General features: G+C 34.4%; 1 protein-coding gene across 7 annotated transcripts in view; it reads left to right on the top strand.

Annotated features, from left to right (window-relative positions):
* The window catches only part of GMDS (GDP-mannose 4,6-dehydratase), a 602,961-nt gene that overhangs the window by 247,108 nt on the left and 334,636 nt on the right, over positions 1-21,217 (top strand). For all 7 annotated transcript variants that reach the window (XM_011383245.2, XM_011383244.2, XM_023524913.1 and 4 more), the window contains 2 exons: positions 17,004-17,196; positions 18,016-18,120. In XM_011383245.2, coding sequence (XP_011381547.1) covers positions 17,004-17,196; positions 18,016-18,120 — 298 coding nt within the window. The remainder of the gene's footprint in view (positions 1-17,003; positions 17,197-18,015; positions 18,121-21,217) is intronic.

Below are 21,217 nucleotides of genomic sequence, written 5' to 3'. Positions count from 1 at the left end.
CTGCCGTATTTGCTCTGCTCTTATTTATTAAATTCTTCAAGAACTGTCACAGAATGCTTATTATTTGCCAGGCACTGGGCTAGGCACACAGGGGAGACCAAGATGGAGATAGTCAGTATTAAGTTCACTTTGGGAATTCATAGTTTATTTTATACATAATCTACTTCTTGATAGAATGAGTTGCTCCAAATTGATCAAATTAAGCAGATTGTTCTTCAGATATCACTGAGTTGAACACAGACTTCTATTTTGTTAAGGTAGTGCTTAATTAGAGTTAAACAAAACGTATGCCTCATTCAAGTCTTCTGTACTCCTAAAGAGCTGGTTTATGATCTTTCTATTCATAGCCTTTATTATTCTGTAAAACCTTAGTCATTATGTCCACTTCCTGGCTTAGAGTTCACAAACCAAAGAATGACAATTTTTTTTAATCCTCTCTTCATGTGATAGCTGTTCTTTCCTTGAACATTTTTCTTGTGCTCTAGATATTCTTTGAGTTCCAGGTGACTTTCCTTGAACATTTTTCTTGTGCTCTAGATATTCTTTGAGTTCCAGGTGACTTTCTTATGATTACCAGGATTTCACCCTTCCAGGATGAAAGAAATACTGTCTTCTACCAAGGGACACTGCCTTCTGCTCTGTTTGCTTTACACATTTTAGTGACACTTCACATTTTCTTGGCCTTATATTGGCAAGCCAAAGCATGATATCTTCAGGAAATAGAATTCTGAAGACGTGGGTCCAGTCATTCCTGTTTTGCCCTCCTGTCTAAAATGCACTATCTTCAAATGGTCCAGTTGGAAATGTCTTGCTGTGGTTCAAGTCCTTTAGGTAGCTCCATGAGATCTTGCAGCTTACTGTTCCTAATGTGACTTTCCACTTTTCTGAAAAAAAACAGTGGAAGCATTGGAGATTTTCATAGTGTACCTTCCTTCCCAGATTATTTTCAAAACGTTAAATAAGGGCAGTTCATAAACTAGTTACTGACAGGATCTGCATTTCATATTTTGCTCTTTTAGCTTCTATATTTTTATTCTTACTTTTAGTGTTCTGTCTGGAAGTTCCTGGTTATGGTGGGGTGGGCGTACTGGGGATGGAGCAGGGAGCCCACTGTTAGCCCACTTAAGAGATAGGATATTCTCCCCGCGGCGGAGTTGTTGTGGTTACTTTGTTAAACGCACTTTGTTATAGTATTTGTCAAGGGCTTTGACAATCTAGGTGAATTATATCCACAGGTTTCCCCCTTACTCCTCCTTGCCTGTGTGCTTTTTTATCCCTTGAAAGTAACAAGGCAATACCGATTCAGAAAGCCACCCTCATTCTTCTACCTTGACATGTCTTTAACTATGCATCGATTTTTCCCATTACTATATACTTTGCTAGATTTCTCACTGTGAAAATGGCATCCAACAGCTTGGTGATTTGAGCTCCCCTTCAGTGTGACTGTTAGTTACCTTTTCATGGATTGAAGTCATATTAGTAATTTGTGGCATTTTCATCATAATGCATATAGTTTTGCAATAGCACTCATGACTTCTTGAATGCTCATCAGTCTTAGTGATTTGTCTGCCTTTTAGTTTGTCTCTTAGATCTTAAACTGCTCAGTATTCACTGCCATTCCTACTTATCTGTTTCAAGTAGAGGTTTAAGGATCAGAACCTCTCGTGTCTTCCACAGCAAAGAGCAAATTCTTACAGCTGTCTCTTAGGCCTCTCTGCATTCCTTCAATGCCTCGATCTCCCAGCAGCCTTCTCTATATCTGGATTCGTCCTTGAAACGAATCTTGTTCTTTCTTGAACATTATTTAAATTTTATTTGTTTAATAAATGCACCTTTTCCCCTGTTTTGCTTGCCAATTTGCCATACAGTTCTTATTTATTTTGAGCTCTTGGTTCTTCTTTCCAGGGCTTTCAATAAAATATTTCAACAAAACATCTAGATTTCTTGTGAAGGATTACTTATTTAAATAAGATTTTTGTACACTTCTCTCATGCCTTAGATATTTTTTTCTGTATTATTCCTTCTAAAATGGATACACTGTGCTATTTATGGAAGAGAAAGTAGGTCAGTATCAGTGAAGGCAAGGAAGGACAGAAAACAGTTTACAGGCATCTCCTACTTCTTGAAAGTTCGCATTACGTCATCTTCACTTTTACAAAAGACCTGCATTAGTACCTGTTTTTGCTAACTGAAAGAAATCGGAAGAGGATTTTTACGTTTACAAAAAAGGTGAAAAGTGAGAATAGCATTCAACATTTGTTTTACAGCAGCTGTTAGAGGCAGCACACACCCAGAGCAGTGAGAGTGGCCCCACCAAGCTCCTTTCTCAGAATACACTCAGCATCTCAGCATCAAGCCACTAGAGCTTTGAACTGTGCCTGTAAGAATCTGTGCTTTATCTCAATTTTTTTCATGCATCCTTTAGCAAGATGTATCCTAAGGTAATATACTTCTTTGCTTTATGCCATTTAGGCTTACGAAAGGTTTCACAAGAATGCTGTACTTTCAGATAGCAAGGGGAACCTGGATTACCCACACAACATGTTGCTTTGGTCTCTCTTCTTTTGTGACTCACAGATGCTTGCATATACCCATTGCCAGTGGGATTAGAGCTCCCTAAACTACTTATTTTTCCTGCCTAGAAACTTTAACTCTGTTTCTTGTCTTAATGAACTCTTTCCATGTTAATAACATTAGCTTCTCAGATTCATTTAACTGTTTAGGTGAAATCTCATTTTTTTGTTTAGACAGTCTATTAACAAAAGAATGATTAGCTATTTAGATGCAAAGGTAAGTGCTTTTTTCCTACTTTAATGTTATATATAGCAGCAGCCACTCCAAATGTAATTATGGTAGTTGTAAATAAAAGTAATGAAATAGACTATAAGATTTTTGTTGTATTTTAGTTTTTTTATACACTGCTGAACTTTTATAACCTTTTCATTATTTTGTCTGTGCAGAGAACATCCCAAATTATCATAATTTGAGTAGTAGTAACTGACAGCAAATATTAAATCCTGTGGTCATTTCTGGATTATCGTCAACAAATATTTGTAATCCTTTGGTTCAGTATTTTAAGGCTCTTGGTTAAATGTCCCTTATTTAAATAATTCCTCTGTTCACTCCTGTGCTATCACTCTCTGCTAACAGAAAGCTTGAAGAATGTTAGATCATGTTGTACATGCGTGATCAAATAATTCAGAAGATTAAAGTCATAAAAATTATAAAATAGATCTCAAAGCTAATTTGATTATTCACTTTTTTATTTATATATACAACTCCAATGTCACATTAATGCTTTAGAGTACTTATGGAGTTTTGATTCTTAGTATTGAGGTCAGGAGCCTATTGAATGATCCAGACTATAGAATAATTGAGGATGTAATAATGCCTTTAGGTTATGTACCACCAAAATAAAAAATAGCTGATGAGAGCTTATGAAAGTTATGGATATGGGTTCTAAGAGATTTAGGGGTTTTTGTCCTTTTTAATTTTATTCAATTTATTTAAACTTAAAAAACAAAAAACAAAATTCACCCATTTCTTTCACCTTCCAGCCCCAGCCTCTTGTACTCTTGTAATCACCCATCTGTTCTCTGTATCTATGAGCTTGGTTGGTTTTCTTTCTTTCTTTTTTTTTCTTTTTTTCTTTTGGAAGAGTCCAAAAGAGAGATCATAACAGTATTTTTTATTCTCTGTCTGACTTAGTTCACTTAGCATAATGCCTTCAAGGTCCATCCATGTTGTAAATGGCAAGAGTTCATTTTTTATGTCTGAATAATGTTCCATTGTATGTATGTATATACATACAAATGTGATATAAACACATACACACCCACACACACACCCACACACACACACCATGATTTCTTTATCCATTCATCCATCAGTGGACATTTAGGTTGTTTTTATATCTTGGCTGTTGTAAATAATGCTGTAGTGAACATAGAGGTGCAGATAGCTTTTCTAGTTGGTGTTTTTATTTTCTTTAGATAAATATCCAGAAATGAAATTGCTAGATCATAAGGTAGTTATATTTTTTAAATTTTTGATGAATTTCCCTACTATTTTTCGTAGTGGTTGCACCACTTTACATTCCCATTAACAGTGCACAGGTTTCCTTTTCTCCATATTCTCACCAACATTTTTATTTCTTGTCTTTTGCTAATAACCGTTCTGTCAAGTGCGAAGTGATATCTCATTGTGGTTTTCATTTGCATTTCCCTGATGATTAATTAGTTGAGCGTATTTTCATGTACCTGTTTGCTATCTGTATATCTTTGGGAAAAAATGTCTATTCAGAAAATGTCTATTTTTTAATGGGATTTTTTTTTTGTTGTATGAGTACTTTGTATATTTTGGATTTTAGCCCCTTCCAGATATATTATTTGCAATCATTTTTTCCCATTCAGTAGGTTGCCTTTTCATTTTGTCGATGGTTTCCTTTGCTGCGCAGAAGCTTTGTATTTGATACAGTCCTACTTGTTTATTTTTGCTTGTGTTCCTTTTGCTTTTGGTGGCAGCTTTAAAAATTATCATCAAGACCAAAGTCAGGGAGCGTACTGCCTATATTTTCTTCTAGGAATTTTATGGTTTCAGTCTTACATTCAAGTCTAATCTATTTAGAGTTAATTATTGTGTGTGGTATAAGGTAGTGATCCAGTTTCATTCTTTCGCATGTGGCTATCCAGTTTTTCCAACACCATTATTGAAGAGACTGTCATTTCCCCACTGTATAGTCTTGGCTCCTCTGTCATAAATTAATTCACCATATATGCATGGCTTGATTTCTGTGTTCTCTTTGTCTGTTCCATTGATCTATGTGTCTCTTTTTATGCCAGTACCATACTATTTCAATCACTGTAGTTTTTAATATAATTTGAAAATGGGGAGTATGATGCCTCCTTTGTTCTTCTTTCTCAAGATTGCTTTGGTTATTAGGGTGTGTGGGTGTGTATGTGGTTCCATATAAATTCTAGGACTGTCCTATTTATGTGAAAAATTTGGAATTTTGATAAGCATGACATTGAATCCGTATATTGCTTTGGGTAGTATGGGCATTTTAACAGTATTAATTCTTTCAATCCATGAGCACAGAATATTTTTCCATTTATTTAAAATCTTCAGTTTCTTTTATTAATGTCTTGTAGTTTTCAATATCCAGGTCTTTCACTTTCTTGGTTAAATTTATTTCTAGATATTTTATTCTTTTTGATTTAATTGTAAATGGGATTGTTTTCTTAATTTTTTCTGTTTGTTATTAGAATAGAGAATCGCAACAGATTTTTGTTTATTGATTTTGTACCCTGCAACTTTACTGAATTTGTTTACTTGGTATAACAGTTTTTTGATGCAGTTTTTAGGGTTTTCTGTATGTAATATAATGTCATCTGCAAATAGTGACAGCTTTACTTCTTCCTTTTCAATACGGATGTGTCTTCTCCCTCCCTCTCTCCCTCCCTCCCTCCTTCTCTCCCTCCCTCTCTCCTTCTCTCCCTCCATCTCTCCTTCTCTCCCTTCCTGCCTCCTTTTCTTCCTCCCTCACTTCCTCCCTCTCTTCCCCTACCCTCTTCTCCCCGTCTCTTTTCTTCTCTCTCTCTCTCCCTTTTTCTTTCTCTAATTGCTTAATAGCCTAATTGCTCTGGCTAGAACCTTCAACACTATGTTGAAGAAAAGTGGTGAGAGTGGACACCTTTGTCTTGTTCCTTATCTTAGAGGAAAGCTTTTGGCTTTTCACCATTGAGCATGATGTAAGCTATGGGTTTATTTTTATATATATATATGGCTTTTATTATGTTGAGGTACTTTAATTCTCTATATTTTATTGAGAGTTTTTATCGTAAATCAATTGATCGATTTATCATAAATAAATGTTGAATGTGTAAGATGCTTTTTCTACATCTGTTGAAATGATCATATGATATTTAGCCTTCATTTGCTTAACGTAGTATATCATACTGATTTGCAGATGTTGAACCATCCATTCCTCCCTGCAATAAATCCCACTTGATCATGGCATATGACCATTTTAATGATTATTGAAATGATTTGATTTCCCCATTGGTTTTCTAATATTTTGTCAAGAAGTTTTTTATTTATGTTTATCAGTGATATTGGCCTGTAATTGTGTGTGTTTGGGATGGGCGGTGGCATCATTGTCTGTTCTTTTGTATTTGGCCTTGTAAAATGTGTTTGGAAGAGTTATACACCTCTTTTAATTTTTGGTAGAGTTTGGGAAGGATTGGTATTAATTTTTCTTTGAATGTTTGATAAAATTCTCAGTAAAACTGTCTGGTCCTAGACTTTTTATTGGGGTGTTTTTGATTACTGATTCACTCTCCTTGCTAGTAATCTTTCTGTTAAGATTTTCTATTTTACCATGATTCAGTCTTGGTAGTTTGTATGTTTTAATATCTTCACTGAAATGTCTTTATTTCAATGTCTTCTCTTTGTTAAAGTTGTTTATTTCTTCTTTATTCATGATATTTGTCTTATTTATGTTTAAATGCAGTCCTGCTTTCGCAGTTTCTTTTTTCACTTTCATCAGAAGTCATTTCAAATCATTGCTACTTTCTGCCAGTAAGACGGTGTCATCTGTATATCTTAAGTTACTGATATTTTTTCTACCAATTTTCCCTTCTTCTTCCTCTGAATCTAGCCTAGTTTTTCATATAATATGTTCTGCGTACAAATTACACAAATAAAGAGATAAAACGCACCCTTCTCTGACACCTTTGCCTAGAGAAACTATTTTGGCCCTCCATATTCTGTCTTGACAGTGGCTTCCTGTCTAGAATACAGGTTATGCATCAGGAAATTCAATTGCTGAGATATGACCATTTCTTTCAGAGCATCCCAAAACTTCTCAAGATCCACACCATCAAAGGCTTTACTGCATGTAGTCTATAATACATAGACTAACTTTTTCTGAAATACTTTGGCGTATTCCAGTATCCAGTGAATGTTTGCAATTAGATCTTGAGTGCTTCTTTTTTTTCTCATTCCAGCTTGAACATTGGTATTTCTTTCTTCATATAATGTGGAAGTCCTTGTTGCATCACCTTGAGCATCTCTTTACTTGTTTGGGAAGTTAGAGCAATGATCCTATAGTTATTGCACTCCTTGGCATCTCTTTTCTTGAAGATTGGGATGTATATTGAATGTTTCCAGTCTGTAGACCATTGTTTTGTCTTTCATATTTGTTGACATACTTATGTTAAGATTTTGACAGATTCAGTCTTTGTGACTTAAAATAATTCTGCTGGTCTCCTGTTTACCCCAGTGATTTGTTTCTTTCTAGTACTTTCAGGGCTGCTTCCATGTCACTTTCTAGAATTACAGGTTTTTTTAAATAGGAATCTTCTTCAAAAGTATCATTCTTTTAGCTCTTTCCTATAGATTTTTATTATACTGTTCCCCTTCCCTTTATTTTCTCCTGGTCGGATAATATGCTTCCTTGTTGGTCATTCAGCATTGCTAGTTTAGGTTTGAATTCCCTTTTTTTTCCTTGAGTCTTCTGGTAGAGATCTCTTGTTTTTTGTTGTTGTTGTTGTCTTCTACCTCCTCGCATTGACTGTTGTAATAGCTCTCTTTAACTCTACATGATAGTCATTGAACAACTGTTGAGGGTTCTACCTCTGCTTTTGTCACCTTTAAATTTTGCCTCTCACCTGTCTTTAACAATTTTTAATGTTTCTTCTTTCTTCGATCTTGATTTTTCTTTCCTTTGTGCTACTAACATTGTCTTTTCACATTCTTTCTTAATAATATTCTAGTTTCAGTCCACAGTTCTCTGGTTCTCAGTCAATTTAACAGTGCGAATCTGTTTTTTTTATGTGTATTTCAAAGCCATCAGGAATGTTATTTACATTATATTTTAACACTGTGATCCCTTTAATGCTCTTCTTCAGCTTTACAATAATATTTGATATTAACAGTTTGTGGTCCGCACCACAAGCAGCTCCTGGTCTTGTTTTGGCAGAGGGAATATAGCTTTTCCATCTCCTGCTTCCAATTAAATAGTCTATTTGATTTCTATATCAGCCATCTGGTGCTGTCCATGTATATAGTTGTCTGTTCAGTTGTTTGAAGCATCTGTTTGTGATTGACAAGTTGTTGGCTTTGCAGAAATCCGCGAGCTGATCTCCTGCCTCATTTCAGACTTCTAGTCCAAATTCTCTGATGACATTTATTCTACTTTATTTTTATTTTTGCATTCCAGTTACCTATAATTGTTAACACGTCTTGTTTTGGTATGTGATCAATTTCTTCTTGGATACTTAAGTGAAAGCTTTTAGTTTCATCTTCTTCAGCCTCTGTAGTTGAGTATAGACTTGAGAGAGTTATAATAATAGCTTTTCCTAGAAGTTTGATATATATTATTCAGTTAGACTTTGCATTGTAGCCCCTAACTGCCTGTGCTACATCTTGCTTCAGTATCAAAGCCATTCCATTTCTTCTGAGGTAATTCTGCTTATCTTTAACTTCATGCATGTGTTTTTCTTGTTTTTTTCCAACTGAAAAGCCTGTAAGAAGTTAGGTCTTATTTATCGATTGTTATGAAATTCTTTTCTGCTGTGTTTGAAATTCTTTTACTAAAATTTTTATTCAAATACTTTTTTCTATTCATTTATACTTTATAATCTAATAGTTCTATTAATATTTCTAGGAGAGTTAAATATATTTTATTTAATTCATTATAAATAAATAGAACTTTTCTTTAAATGGCTTTTCATTTTTAAATTTCAAGTGCATTTTGACCAGTATGTCATTTTAGGGAATATAGTGGTGGGCAGAAATAGTCAAGGCCCTTGCCCCTATGAAGCTTACAGTCTAGTATGTATGGGAGGGTGGGGGAGGTAGTTTTTTTTTTTTTTTTCTTTCACCTTTTGTTTATAGTAGATTTCAGAATTTTAAAATGTACATTTTTTTTTAATTAGTATTTTTAGGTTAAGAGTACAGTAGGTTAAGAGAAAGTACAAGGGAGAATTCATGGGCTAATTCTGATAAACTACTCACACTCGACACCCTCTGGTGACTAGAACCATCTGCTTTTCTCTGGACTCCAAAATTTAAATCCTAAGCTAAGGTTTGATGCAGGGTTGTTCCCTGAAGGTTCTTATTATGAGAAACAGAATTAGACCTCGGGCGTCAGTATGAGAGACTCAGGATCAAGGTAAGAAATGAGTTTGAACACTAAGAAGTCTGATGAATGAGGTGGTAGACCTCATCTGGAAAGTTCCAGAATGGTTTCCAGTCAACAGTCTCTCAAGGAATATCCAATTTTTATGATTCCTGGGTAAAGAATCATAGTGTGTGACATTTGTGACCTCAGGTATTCCGTTTTGGTAATCAGTTTTAGTAGGTAAAGATGCAGGTGTTCCAGTTACCACCGTATATTACTCTACTACTTGGACACAGTTCATGTTCTCTTATAATGATCTAATATAAATAACATATTAATTGGTATCATCATCAATACATTTTCCTCATTCTATTTGGTTAGAATGCCTTTCTCTATCTCTACCCAATTTTCATGTGGTTATAAAATGAACATGTATTAAAAAGGATTCTGAAGAGGCAAAAGGACTGTAAAAATGGTGGAATTATCATTATTATTTGCCTTATCTTATGAGGCCTAGCACAGTGATGATAATCTGATGCAATAAAAACACTCCTAGTATTTACATTTCGATCTACACACTGTGCAGAATTGCAATACACACCTTCAGTTCCTGTTTCTGGGTCCCACACAGCCCTTTAGAGAACCATTCCTAATTTTCTTTTTGTTTCAAGAAAGGCCACAATTTATCACTCATATAAATGAGAGTAATTCTAAGGATATCCATTTATATCTTTGAATGTTGGTAAGAGCAATTTGCTTTATATTTAAACTTAAATTTTACCATTTTCCTTTGACTTTAAATTCTTCTCTGGTTCTTCAAGGCTTTATAAACAACTTTTCTCTGAGACTGTCCTGACAGTGCCTTCAGATGAATATATACCACTACAAGGTCTTTGAATAGTTCAATAACCCATTCCTCTTACATCTATTTTATTAATTATGATCTAACATAATTTACCTTTACTCTGAATTCTACATCTTTGTATAATGTAACTCTTAAACTTTTCTCATATTTGTTATACTACATCTTTGAAATTTATATAGAGTTTTTTCTGTGTTCCCCTTTGAAATTGTACCTATTTCAGTACTATTAAATAATCAACCTTTTCTATAGAAGTCTGATAGCCTGTTTTTTTTCCTACTGCTTTTTTGTATTATTATTTTGCTATTTATGTATTTGACATTTAAATTCCTCATTAGTTTGCATGCCCTCTGTATTCATTTAACAAATACTGTCAAGCAATGTTTCAGATACTGTAGAGATGAAGATAAAATCCCTGCCCTCAAGGAGCTTATGTTTTAATGTAGAAAGATAATAAATAAACAGGTAAAGTGAAATATTAAAGAAGAAATGAAACAATGCGAAGGTATGGGTAAACAGAGATGACAAGAGTTGTTTCTTTTTCATATAAAGAGGAAGGCAAAGAAGGCCTTTCTGGAGGGCGACATTTGAACAGAGATGGGGAGGGAGGGAGAGAGCTGGTGAAGAAGGAAGAGCACATGCACACAGAGAGCACACAAGTGTAAAGACTCGAGGCAGGAGCTGGAAACAGTCCAAGGACAACAGTCCAATGGCCAGAGAGGCAGGGTCTCATTAGTAAGAGAGTGGTAGGCAGTGAGGTGGAGAAGTACCTGGAGGCCAGGAGGGAGAAAGACTGTAATGGAACTAGTCAGAGGCTAGTTCAGTAGTTCCAGTGAAAGGTGATGGCAGCTAAAGATGGGAGTGATAAGAAGTGCTTAGGTTTCTGTGAATTGTGAAGGACCAGAGAAGTCAGCCATGATTTCTAGGTTTTTAATTTGAGTAACAGATGAATAAGTACCATTTACTAAGAAGGGAGGGGCCAAAAGAATAGGATTTGGTGACAGCATCATAATTCCATTTCGGACTAGCTCAATCAATGTGAGATGATATTAGGCATGTCAACTAGACAGGAAGAAACTTAAGGCTACTGCTCAGGGCAGGGTACTTAAGGGTACTGGAGATGGCCCTTTGGGGTCTTGTGCACAGAGGTGGTGATTCGAGGCCTTTGACTCAGTGAGAAGCCTGCAGAATGGATGAGGAGAACAGGTCCTATACAGTCTCAGTGCAGTAGTGGAGTGAGAGACAGCAAAAGAGCCTAGAAAGTCGCTGCCAGTGAAGCGGGAAGAGAGCTTGAAGAGTGTTGTATTCCAGAAGAGGAAGTAGGTAGGGGGAGCTATTTTGTAGGCTTGGCATTTTTTGTTTTTTGTTTTTTTGTTTTTTTGTTTTTATAATCAGTCTTTTTTTTTTTATTCTCGTTAAGTGAAATAAGTTTCTACTGTTAACTGAGTCTCCATGCCTCTGAAAATGCAGCTCTGTTCATGATTGGAAACATACTCCATATTCATCCTGCAGTATGGAGAAAATATAGAAAAAATAATAAAAAATTTAAAAAATTACTTAATCTTGACTTTGAAATGTTACTATAATTTTTTGTGCAGGTACCAGAAAGCCCTTTCTGTAAAGGGTCAAATAGTAAATAGTTTTGTTTTTGTGGAAAATAGTTCTATATCACAACTGCTCAACTCTGCTGTTATCGTGTGAAACCAATCATAGAAAACACATGAGTGAAAGAGTACGGCAGTGTTCCTATAAAACTTTATTACAAAAACAGGCATGGGGACAGATTTAGCCCATGGGCTATATGTAACTTTCCAGACCCCTGATGTTTTGGTGTATTTCAGAATCACCCTTGTAACCATTTATCAAGCTACAAAGTATGTCACAGTTTTTTTTTTAAAGGAAGCCAGTTAATTTGTTATTCTATATTCTAAAACATTTTATGAACAAATAGATTTATCAGCCAGCCTTCTTCTCTCACACTTTGAATATCAAACATATGCTTAATTCTTGGTGGTGTTACCTAAAAATCTACATGCATGCAGTACCCTACGCCCACCCCCCTCCCCAACTGCCGTCTCATAATTTCTTCAGCCTAAATGCTCTCAGTTTTTTTCCAAGTTTTCAGTCCTCTGAATAAGGACCTATCACTTATCTAAATTCAATTTCCCAGCATAACTAAAAGCTTTTAAGTTGTGCAAAATTTCCTTATCCTGTGTTCCAGTGTTTCACGTGCTTACATAAGAATTTTTTGGTTATTGTGTATATAACATGATTATATATTATATGATATATATATATATATATATATATATATATATCATATATATATAATGTTTGCTATGGCTATAATATGTGGCTCCACCACTTGCTGCAGTCTCTGTGCCTAAGTTTTAGTGCTTACCTGTCTTTAGGATTAAATTACACACACGCGCGCACACACACACACACACACACACACACACACACACACTCCTTATTAGAATGATGTCTACCCCATATTGTGTACTCAAAAAATGCTACCTTTTCATTTTGTTTAGATAATGCATATATAAGTTTAAAAAAACAGCCAATGAGAGAAAAAAAAAACCAACATGCTCTTAACTGTTCAAACTTGATTGATTTTATCACAAAGACTGAAAATATTGGATATGAATTTATATAGTGGCTTGACAGATACTTAGGGTTAAAAAGGATCTTAAATATCATCTATTTCTTCATCTGTAATCTATGAATCCCTCAACAAAACTGTATGTGTACGCACATGCATGCGTGCACTTGTATGCACTCTCATGCATATATATGTTTCTTGTCAGAATGTCTGAGACTTTCATGAGATCCTTACAGAGTCTGGGTCTCAGAAAGGCTGAGCCCTGCTTTTGTTGTGAGCAGCATTTCAGGAGTGGAGACCTGCTTTCATTCCCAGCTTTGTTGCTTCCGGCTTTTAGTATGACTTTAAAGTGACAAGCAATCTCTCGGAACCTCAGGACCTGGTTTCTGTTTCTCCTAGAATTGTTGGAAAGCTCCAATAAAAGCATTTTAAAATTGTAAAGTGTCATATAAATGTATAATTGTGGCACTATGAGAAAACTATAGCCAGAGAGAGTGGTCAAGTGGTTTGCTCAAAGGATACCCCCAAGTGGTCCTAGAACCCTGACACCTCCATCTACTGAGGCCTGCTCAGTGCACTGTACCCTCAACATGGGGCCACAGCTTTTCCTGAAAACACAATGGCTCAGTACTAAGACCATTCAATGGGGAAAGAATAGCCTTTTCAATAAATGGTGTTATTAGTACAACTTAATATCCATATGCAAATGATAAATTCAGACCTCTGACCTATACCATATATAAAAAATAACTAAAAACTAACTGGATTGAAGACCTAAATATAATAAATAAAACTATAAAACTCTTAGAATAAAACATAGGAATAAAACTATATACTCGGGTTAAGCAGAGCATTCTAAGTTATGACACCAAAAGCACAAATGACAGAAGAAAAATTGGATGAATTGGACTTTGTGCTTTATAGGACACAAAGAAAGTGAAAAGTGTTTGTATACCTTAAACTTACACAATGTTATGTCAGCTATATCTCAATATAGAAAGAATTAAAAAGAAAGTGAAAAGACAACCGTCAAAATGATCGAAAATTGCAAGTCATATATCTGATAAGAGATTTTTATTCAGAAGATGTAAAGAATTTTTACAACAATAATGAAAAGATAAATAACCCAACTTAAAAATGAGTCAAGAATCTGAATAGACATCATTCTAAATAAGATATACAAATGGCTAGTAAGCACATGAAAATATGCTCAACATCATTAGTCATCAGGGAAATGCAAATCAAAACCACAATGAGAAATTTGTCTGGATCCACTTAAGACTTTTAATAGCCAAAGCAATCTTGAGAAGGAAGAACAAAGCTGGAGGCATGACACTTCCCTAATTTCAAATTATATTACAAAGTTGTAGTAATCAAAACAGTATGGTATTGGCATAAAAACAGACACATAGATCAATGGAACAGAATAGAAAACTCAGAAATAAACCCACACATAGATAGTCAATTAATTTAGACACAGGATTCAAGAATATACAAGGGAGAAAGGATAGTCTTCAGTAAATGGTGTTGGAAAATTGTATAGCCTCAGGCAAAAGAATGAAACTAGACCATTATCTTACACCATACACAAAAACTAACTCTAAATGGATTAAAGACTTGAGCATAAAACCTGAATCCATAGAAGTCCTAAAAGAAAACATAGGCAATAAGCTTTTGATATAGGTCTTGGCGATGATTTTTTGGATTTGACACCAGAAGCAAAAATAAACAAGTGTTTCTACATCGAACTAAAAAGCTTCTGCACAGCAAAGGAAAACATCAACAAAATTAAAAGGCATTCTGCTGAATGGGAGAAATAACTGCAGATCATATATCTGATAAAGGGCTAATATCCAAAATAAACAAAGAACTCATACAACTCAATAGAAAAAAAAATCCAACTTAAAATGGTCTGAAGAACTCAATAGACATTTTTCCAAAGGAGACATACAGATGGCCAACATGTACTTGAAAAGTTGCTCCATATCACTAATCATCATGGAAATGGAAATCAAAACCACATGAGATATCACGACACACCTGTTAAAAAGGCTGTTATGAACTAGACAAGAGATTGTAAGTGTTGATGAGGATGTAGAGAAATGAGAACCTTTGTGTACTATTGGTGTAGCCACTATGGAAAACAATTATAGAGGTTCATCAAAAAATTAAAAATAGACTAACAAATGATTCAGCAATTTCACTTCTAGGGATTTATCCAAAGGAAACAAAAACCCTAACTCAAATATCTGCACCCTTATGTTGATTGCAGTATTATTTACAATAGCCAGGGTATAGAAACAACATAAGTATCCATCAATGGAAAAAGATAAAATCCTGCCATTTGAGACAACAGGGATAGACCTTGAGAATATTATGATAAGTGAAATAAGTTAGACAGAGAAAGACATACTATAAGATTTCACTTACATGTGGAATCTAAAAAATGAAAAGAAGTGAACTCATAGATAGAACATTTTGGTGGTTGCCAGAGGCAGGGTAGTTGGTGGTGAGCAGTGGGCAAAATGGGTGAAAATGGTCAAAAGATACAAACTTCCAGTTATAAAATAAGTCATGGGAATGTTATGTACAGCATGGTGACTATAGGTAATAATAATAATAAATTTCAAATAATACTTGTATATTTGAAAGTTACTAAGAGTAGATCTTAAAAATTCTCATCACGAGAAAAAAAATAACTATGCTTGGTGATTGCTGTTAACTAGATTACAATATATTATCAAGTCATAATATGTTACATTTATGTTGTACATCCGAAACTAATATAATGTTATGTGTTAATTATGTCTCAATTGAAAAAATAACACAAAACCATACCTAGTATGATATCTGTAATCAAAAAGACAGACTACAGCAAATGCTGGGTAAGATGTGGAGCAATTGGAGTCCTCATTAACTGTTGTTGAGCATGTGAAATGGTGCAGCCACATTGGAAAACAGTAAGGCAGTTCCTCAAAATGTCAAACGTAGTGTTACCAAATGACCCTGCTCCTAGGTACATATCCAAGAGAATGAAAATGTGATATGTGAAAGAAGCCGGTCAGAAAAGGACACATGGTAACATGGTATATGATTCCATTTATAATAAATGTCCAGGATAAGTAAATGTTTAGAGACAGAAAGTAGTGACTATTGTGGGGCAGGGTGGGGGTGCGGTGGGCAGAGGGGCGGAAGGGGAAGATGGGAAGTGATTGCTAATGGGTACAGAGTTTATTGTAGGGATGATGACAGGTTCTGGATTAGATGGTGGTAATGATTGCATAATGCTGTGAATATACTAAAAACTACTGAGTCATAAACTTTAAAAGGGCGAATTTTATGCTATGTAAATTTTACCCAATAAATTGTTATTTAAAAAGAATAAAATAGTGCCAATTGTGCTTTCTTGGCTTGGAAAATTGTGAGATACTTTTTTTCTATTTTATCTCAAGGCTGCCATGTGAGCTTTACTGACAGGCCTAGATGACATGAGTTTAGTGTCTGAGTTAGGAATCTGGTTAGCAATCGCCTAAGTTACGTTAATACCCTGTATATAGACAAGGCTACAACTTTTGCTCAGGGGACACGCAGGACTGAGCTGTAATGAAGCCAGTAACCTCAGTCACCCTAGAGGGGTTTTTTTTCCAGGTGAACATTGAGGTCATTCACCAGGCAGCAGAGAAGCATGTCTGCATTTTGTCCAGCTATATTTGGACATTAAGTAAACCAGTGACATTTTTAGCCTTGTTATTTTAAGAGGTTTGAATATTAGGTAAATTTGTTTATTGTGCTTATAAATAATTTAGGAAAAAAGCATATCAGTCACATTTTTAAAGAATATGTTAAAAAACTGTAAAATATTGAATTATTTCTTAGCATCCTCTTAGAAATCATTCAATTCAATTTACATTAGTTTCTTGCTGTGTTCAGAGTCTCATAATGAAAAGATTATACATATGTAATATACTAAAAATCATTCTTGTATCTTAATTTAAAATAGAATATGAAACAATTCTTTTTAAAACTGACTGTGTTCTAAAGTACATAGTCTCAATCTTCTGTGTGCATAAAAATTAACTGGGACTCATTAATAATGTGCATTTCCTAGGCCCTCACCCCTAAGAGACTGGTTCAGTCTTTATTTTTAAGGAACACCCCGGTATTCAGCTTAGAAGTAGGAGGTGATATGTCTGGTTATACAGTTCTTCATTTTACCTCGTATTCTTAATTTCGTAAGGTATTTTCTAGCCATTTGGTGTTAGAAATAGATGATATCCACATTCTTAGTCTGCTATTCACAAACATAACTTTTCTAAGTGTGTGAAATTGTAAAAAGTCTTTGTTTTCTCCAGTCAACATCTTTGTTGCTGTTACCCTTAATATAGCACTTCCTTTCCTGCTCTTTCCAGATTTCTTTTGACCTGGCTGAATATACTGCAGATGTTGATGGGGTTGGCACTTTACGGCTTCTGGATGCAGTTAAGACCTGTGGCCTTATCAACTCTGTGAAGTTCTACCAAGCCTCCACAAGTGAACTTTATGGGAAAGTGCAAGAAATACCCCAGAAGGAGACCACTCCCTTTTATCCTCGGTCGCCATACGGTGAGAACAACATGTGCCACTTTCTTTGTGTGTATGGGGCGTTTGTGTGTTCCTGCTTTAATTCTGTTCATGTCTCATGGCTGAAGTCATTTGGGTGTGAGATTAACATTAAGATAAACTAAAGTGACTAGACTTGTTGAGAAGCATACCTTTATACATTGCTAACTACAAGTATTTGCTGCCATTGCCTCCAGGGTGGAATTACCACCTCACCTCACCAGTCCATGCTCATTCAGCCCTTTCATGCAGATCACTTTGAAGGGAAAATTAAACTAAACATGATTTTTTTTTCTGAAATGTTGTGGGACTGTGCTGAAGTGATAAGGTTTCATGTTTTTTATCTCCCCGATGAAAGCCTCCCTGAGTTCAAACCTTTAAAAAAAAAAAGGTCTATTACATCTTACATATTTGTAAAAAAGTATTCATGAAAGACTTAAGTGATAAAGTTTTGAAGCAGCTAGAATAGTGAGATCCCATATTTTTTCACTTTTTAATTTCTTAATACTAAGAAAAACAAATAAGACCTAAGAAGGTCCACTTGATACATGGCACACACTATAATTGAAGTCAATTGGATTGTAAAACAAAGAACCATGGATATTACAAAAGTAAGAAATTCTTAAATATTTCCTTGTGCACATTATTAACTGGCAAAGAAGCCTTTATTTTGTCTTTGGCTTTTAAGTCTTTTTTTTCTATTTTGATACATTACAAATTGTAGTTTGTGTAAGTTGTTACTTGTTTAAGATGAATGAAAATCACTGTTTTTAAATACTAAGACACTGTCTTTTACTTGCTTTTTAAAAATTGTCCCAACAGGAGCAGCAAAACTCTATGCCTACTGGATTGTGGTGAACTTCCGTGAGGCATATAATCTTTTTGCAGTGAATGGCATTCTCTTCAATCATGAGAGTCCGAGGAGAGGTTAGTAAATATATTAATGGAAAAGAGAATTTCAGACTTTAACAATGACAACAAAAAGTTCTATATATATTCTGGGGAAATTTTCACATTTTTTCTTTTATGGACGTCAGAAGTGGTGAATGAAGACATGTAAATCCAGCCTTAATTACTTAATAAATTTACTAGGTTTTTTTCCCAGCTTGAAAAACTGAACATTGTTACAATGTTATCATTTTTATTGGTAGGTCTTATCAAGCATGTTTTCAACCTAAGTATTAGGAAGATTCCCAATGAATACAAAGGAATAAGCAATAAACTAATGATTATCTCCAGAAGCCAATCTTATTCGTATAGACTCAACTTGTAGAATCTGTGTTTTTTTTTTTTAATCTTGAATCAGTTGAATATTCAGTAGTTTTTCTTTACATTCCACTTTAACAGGCATACAGAAATTGCTATGCTTCTAGAGTATATTTTAAAATAAATTTGAAATCAGTTCTTATATTTAGAATCATTATCAGTTTTCAAAAAATCACATTTGTTTGCATTGTCTTGTTCCCTTTTCATAGTTGTCCTTGAGACTGTTAGCAACATACTAGGTCTCCTGTTCCAAATATTAGGTTTTAAATAAGAAAATGTGTATTTCTTTCATTATTTACCGAAGCATGAAAAATCTACACTCTTTACAATTTAAAAATTACCTGTTCAATCTAAGAATTTTTGTTAAATTTCACTATCACTTAGCCTTTTATCTTGAGAATAAATGAGAAGTCCAGTGTTATAAGGTTTTTCATGCCCAACAAATAGTAATGCTTATATCTTTTTTCAGTGAAATTTTATGTGACTATATAGCCACATAAATAAACCAAGTTATGAAGAAAGATTAAAGTGACAGATTTATAAAGGTATCTTTAGTGTCAGTACATTTTTAAAATAATTTTTTAATGTTTCAATTACAGTTGACATAATATTATATTAGTTTCGAATGTACAACCTAGTGATTAGACATTTCTATAAGTTACAAAGTGATCTCCCTGATAAATCTAGTACCCATCTGACACCATACATAGTTGTTACAATATTATTGACTTTATTCCTTATGCTATACTTTATATCCTCAAGACTATTTTGTAACTACCAATTTGTACTTCTTAATCCCTTTGCCTTTTTCATCCATCCCCTCAGCCCCCCTCCCATCTGGGAACCATCAAAATGTTCTCTGTATCTGTGAGTCTGTATCTGTTTTGTTTGTTCTTTTTTTTTTTTTTTTAAATTCCACATATAAGTGAAATCATATGGCATTTATCTTTCTCTGTCTGACTTCACTCAGCACGATATCCTCTAGGTCCATGTTGTTACATATGACAAGATCTCATTCTTTTTTTTATGGCTCAGTAATATTCCATTGTATATGTATACCACATCTTCTTTATCTATTCATCCATTGATGTACACCCAGATTGCCGCTATATCTTGGCTCTTATAAAAAATGCTGCATTGAACATATGGGTGCACATGTCCCTTTAAAGTACTGTTTTGGGTTTTTTTGGATAAAATAACTAGAAGTGGGATTACTGGGTTCTTCTTTGTCTCTTGTTAAAGCCTTTTTTTAGAAGTCTATTTTGTCTGGTATAAGTATTGCTACCCCAGGCTTTTTTTCTCATTTTCATTTTCATGAAATATCTTTTTCCATCCCTTTAATTTCAGTCTGTATTTGTCTTTCCATCTGAAGTAAGTCTCTTGTAGACACCATAGGTGAGGGTGTTGTTTTCTTATTCATTCAGCTACCCTGTCTTTGATTGGAGCATTGAATCCATTTACATTGAAAGTAATTGTTGATTCATAGGTAGTTATTGCCATTTTATTATTTAAATATTTAATCTTTCTTTTTTTTCTTCTTCCTCTTTGGGAAGCTCTTTATTTCTTCTTCAATTTTAAATGATAGCTTTGCTGGGTAGAGTAATATCGGTATAGGTCCTTGGTGTTCATCACTGAATATTTCATGCCAGTCTCTTCTGGCCTGAAAAGTTTCTGTTGAGAAATCAGCTGACAGTCTCATGGGAGCTCCCTTGTCAGTAACTGCTTTTCTCTTGCTGCTTTTAAGATTCTCTCTTTGTTTTTAACCTTTGGCATTTTAATTATAATGTGTCTTGGTGTGGGCCTCTTTGGGTTTATATTGTTTGGGACTCTCTGTTCTTCCTGGGCTTGTGTGTCTATTTTCTTCACCAGATTAGGGAAGTTTTTCATCATCATTTTTCCAAACAAGTTCTCAATTCCTTGCTCCCTCTCTTCTCCTTCTGGCACCTCTATGATGTGAATGTTGATATGCTTGATGTTGTCCCAGCAGCCCCTTAAAACTATTCTCATTTTTTTGGATTCTTTTTTCTTTTTGCTATTCTGATAGGGTGTTTTCTGCTACCTCATCTTCCAAATTGCTGATTAGAACCTCTGCTTCATCTAATCTACTGTTGATTGCCTCTAATATATACTTTATTTCAGTTATTTTATTCTTTGGTTCCATAGTGTTAGTACATTTTTATTTTACAATTGTGTAGTTAAAAAATTCCCATGATGTGCTGTTAAAGCATGAGAGTCCATCCTGTCATAATCTGTTGCACAAAAGGAAAATAGTTAATAAGCAGCCAGAATCATTTCTTTAATTAACTTTGTGGTTCTGAGTGCCCTTAATAGAGGAAAATGGAAAAGGAAGAGCTTTGCTATCCTTGCCTACAGCATTTGGTATGCAGGATATTTAAAAAATCTGTTCAGTAAATTTCATATCAAGTTTGGATAGAGAAAAGCATTCTTAGTTGTAGAATGAAAAGAAATTTGAATATACCCTCTGTTTACATATCTGATAATGAGAATTATTTTTGTCTTTGTTGATGTTAATCTCTTTTAAAAATTTGTTTTAAAATTAATACTTCTCTTTTATTTAAAAGAAAAGTAAATACTAGAGGATGGTATAAGGAGAAAAGTAAAAGTTTTCTTCCTTTTATTGGCTCCCAGCCCTGTCCTTAGGCCCACCGTTAACATTCCTTCAGAAATGTTCCAAGTATCTTTATTGTCAATGTACAAATAGGGTTATTTTATACATAATCTTCTGTTTCTAGGGCTT

The sequence above is a fragment of the Pteropus vampyrus genome, unplaced genomic scaffold, assembly GCF_000151845.1.
Source record: "Pteropus vampyrus isolate Shadow unplaced genomic scaffold, Pvam_2.0 Scaffold509, whole genome shotgun sequence".
In the NCBI taxonomy this organism is placed as follows: Eukaryota; Metazoa; Chordata; class Mammalia; order Chiroptera; family Pteropodidae; genus Pteropus; species Pteropus vampyrus.
The sequence above is the reverse complement of the archived record's forward strand: the minus strand, read 5'-3'. Positions and strand labels throughout refer to the sequence as shown.